Raw genomic sequence first — 1,536 nt, forward strand, 5'->3', positions numbered from 1 at the left:
CTAGTCATCGCGTTCTTCCTGTGCTGGGCGCCGTACCACTGCCTCCTGCTGGTCAAGATGGTGGACAGCAAGAACAAGGTGGTGAAGATCTGGCACCCTTTGGCGAAGGGCGTCGCCTACTTCAACAGCTGTGTGAACCCGCTGTTGTACTTCTGCATGGGGCTGGATGTGAGGGGGCGGTTCAAGCAGAGTCTGGCGGGGGTGTACAAGAGGGCTCTGGCGGACGACGTGGACGGACAGACAACTCAGTCCAACGAGCGCTCTTTGGACGACAGCAGCGGGTCGAGACACACCAATGTCGTGGTGGCAGGGAGGAGCCAGACGTCAGTGGATGTAGCCAATGTCTGAGTCTCTCCCAGTGGTCGCCAAGCTCAGAGGATCATACACGTGGTTTTTCATGTTTTAGTGGAAGTTAAGCATCAAACATGTTTCAGAGGGAAACCAAATCAGTGTACAGGGTATAATCACTAGGTGAATGTATGTTTGTATGAGAGGGAGGCTGGGGAAAAGAGGGATGTATTCTCAAAAATTACATATATCAACATATATTTGGCATATACCAAGAAGAATGAAACACTTAGTGAAGACACAACATTAGAGCTTGGGAAATGGAATTTAAATGCATTTAATTCATTATTTAACTTTTTAAAAACCAACAATCCTTAAGATTTAAGGTGTCGGTTGTGTGCAGTCTTTACCTACATCATACCTGGGTTATTTTAAAAAGAATGTATGACAGGGAATGATGTTTTAGCTGATTACAGTCAGAGTTAGATTGTCTTTAACTTCCTTTGGGTGGAAGTAATGTATTTAAGAGAGAAACAGAATCAGTGGGCGGGGTATAATTATCTAAGGGATTAAAATCAGATCCTTCAGATAGGATTTGATGCTCAGAAGTTGTTGTTTCTTTTACTTAGTTTAGGAACAAGAGTGAGATTAGGTTAGACCCCCTACTCTCTGGAAATGAGTATGAAGTTTTAGCATCTGAAATCTAAATACAGACCTAATATGTCAGCAAATGTATTTTGATATGATTGCTAGGGTTAGGTAGTCACTCAAAACCAGAAGTTATTGGTTTCTATTTATGTTTATAATATTTTACAGGGATGTAAAAGAGAAGGATTTTGATATAAAAATACTCAAACACCAAATAGCACAACTAGCTGCAAAGAAACAAGTCCAATCTATTGATTATTCTCTATATATCATGTTCATAGTTAGAAAACCCTTTGTTTTAGTATGACAGTATGACAGTGTGTACTAGTATGACTAATAGGCAGACTGTGAATGTGCCAAGGGTGATGTAAAAGGTTAAACAAAAGCTCCTCCTTCCAGGCATCTGCTGATTTCTTTATTTCAGGAAGATACGAAAGTTTAGAGATGTGAAACTCGACGGTGAGAACAGCAACATGAAGACGGCATGTTCTTTATGTTTGTGCCACAAGACGACAATGCTGTGAACCGTCTAACGATAACCACTGCTGAATGCGCTCTGAAGCATGGAAGCATTTAACTCTTTGACACCCACATCCCAAA

At 41.5% G+C, this 1,536-nt stretch overlaps 1 protein-coding gene across 1 annotated transcript; it reads left to right on the forward strand.

Moving 5' to 3' along the window:
- Positions 1 to 10: 10 nt before the first annotated feature.
- On the forward strand, positions 11 to 1,530 carry LOC147820245 (formyl peptide receptor 2-like). Its single transcript, XM_087173888.1, has one exon. It carries the CDS (start codon positions 58 to 60, stop codon positions 346 to 348), a length of 291 nt encoding a protein of 96 aa, XP_087030014.1. The 5' UTR covers positions 11 to 57; the 3' UTR covers positions 349 to 1,530.
- The last annotated feature ends 6 nt before the right edge of the window (positions 1,531 to 1,536 follow it).

This window comes from Seriola lalandi, unplaced genomic scaffold, assembly GCF_002814215.2.
Source record: "Seriola lalandi dorsalis isolate HSWRI2012SDOR001 ecotype SW California unplaced genomic scaffold, Sedor1 jcf7180001975361, whole genome shotgun sequence".
In the NCBI taxonomy this organism is placed as follows: domain Eukaryota; kingdom Metazoa; phylum Chordata; class Actinopteri; order Carangiformes; family Carangidae; genus Seriola; species Seriola lalandi.

Excerpts from the sequence above, each read along its gene's own strand:
- LOC147820245 (XM_087173888.1), top strand. The coding sequence starts at position 58 with ATGGTGGACAGCAAGAACAAGGTGGTGAAGATCTGGCACCCTTTGGCG.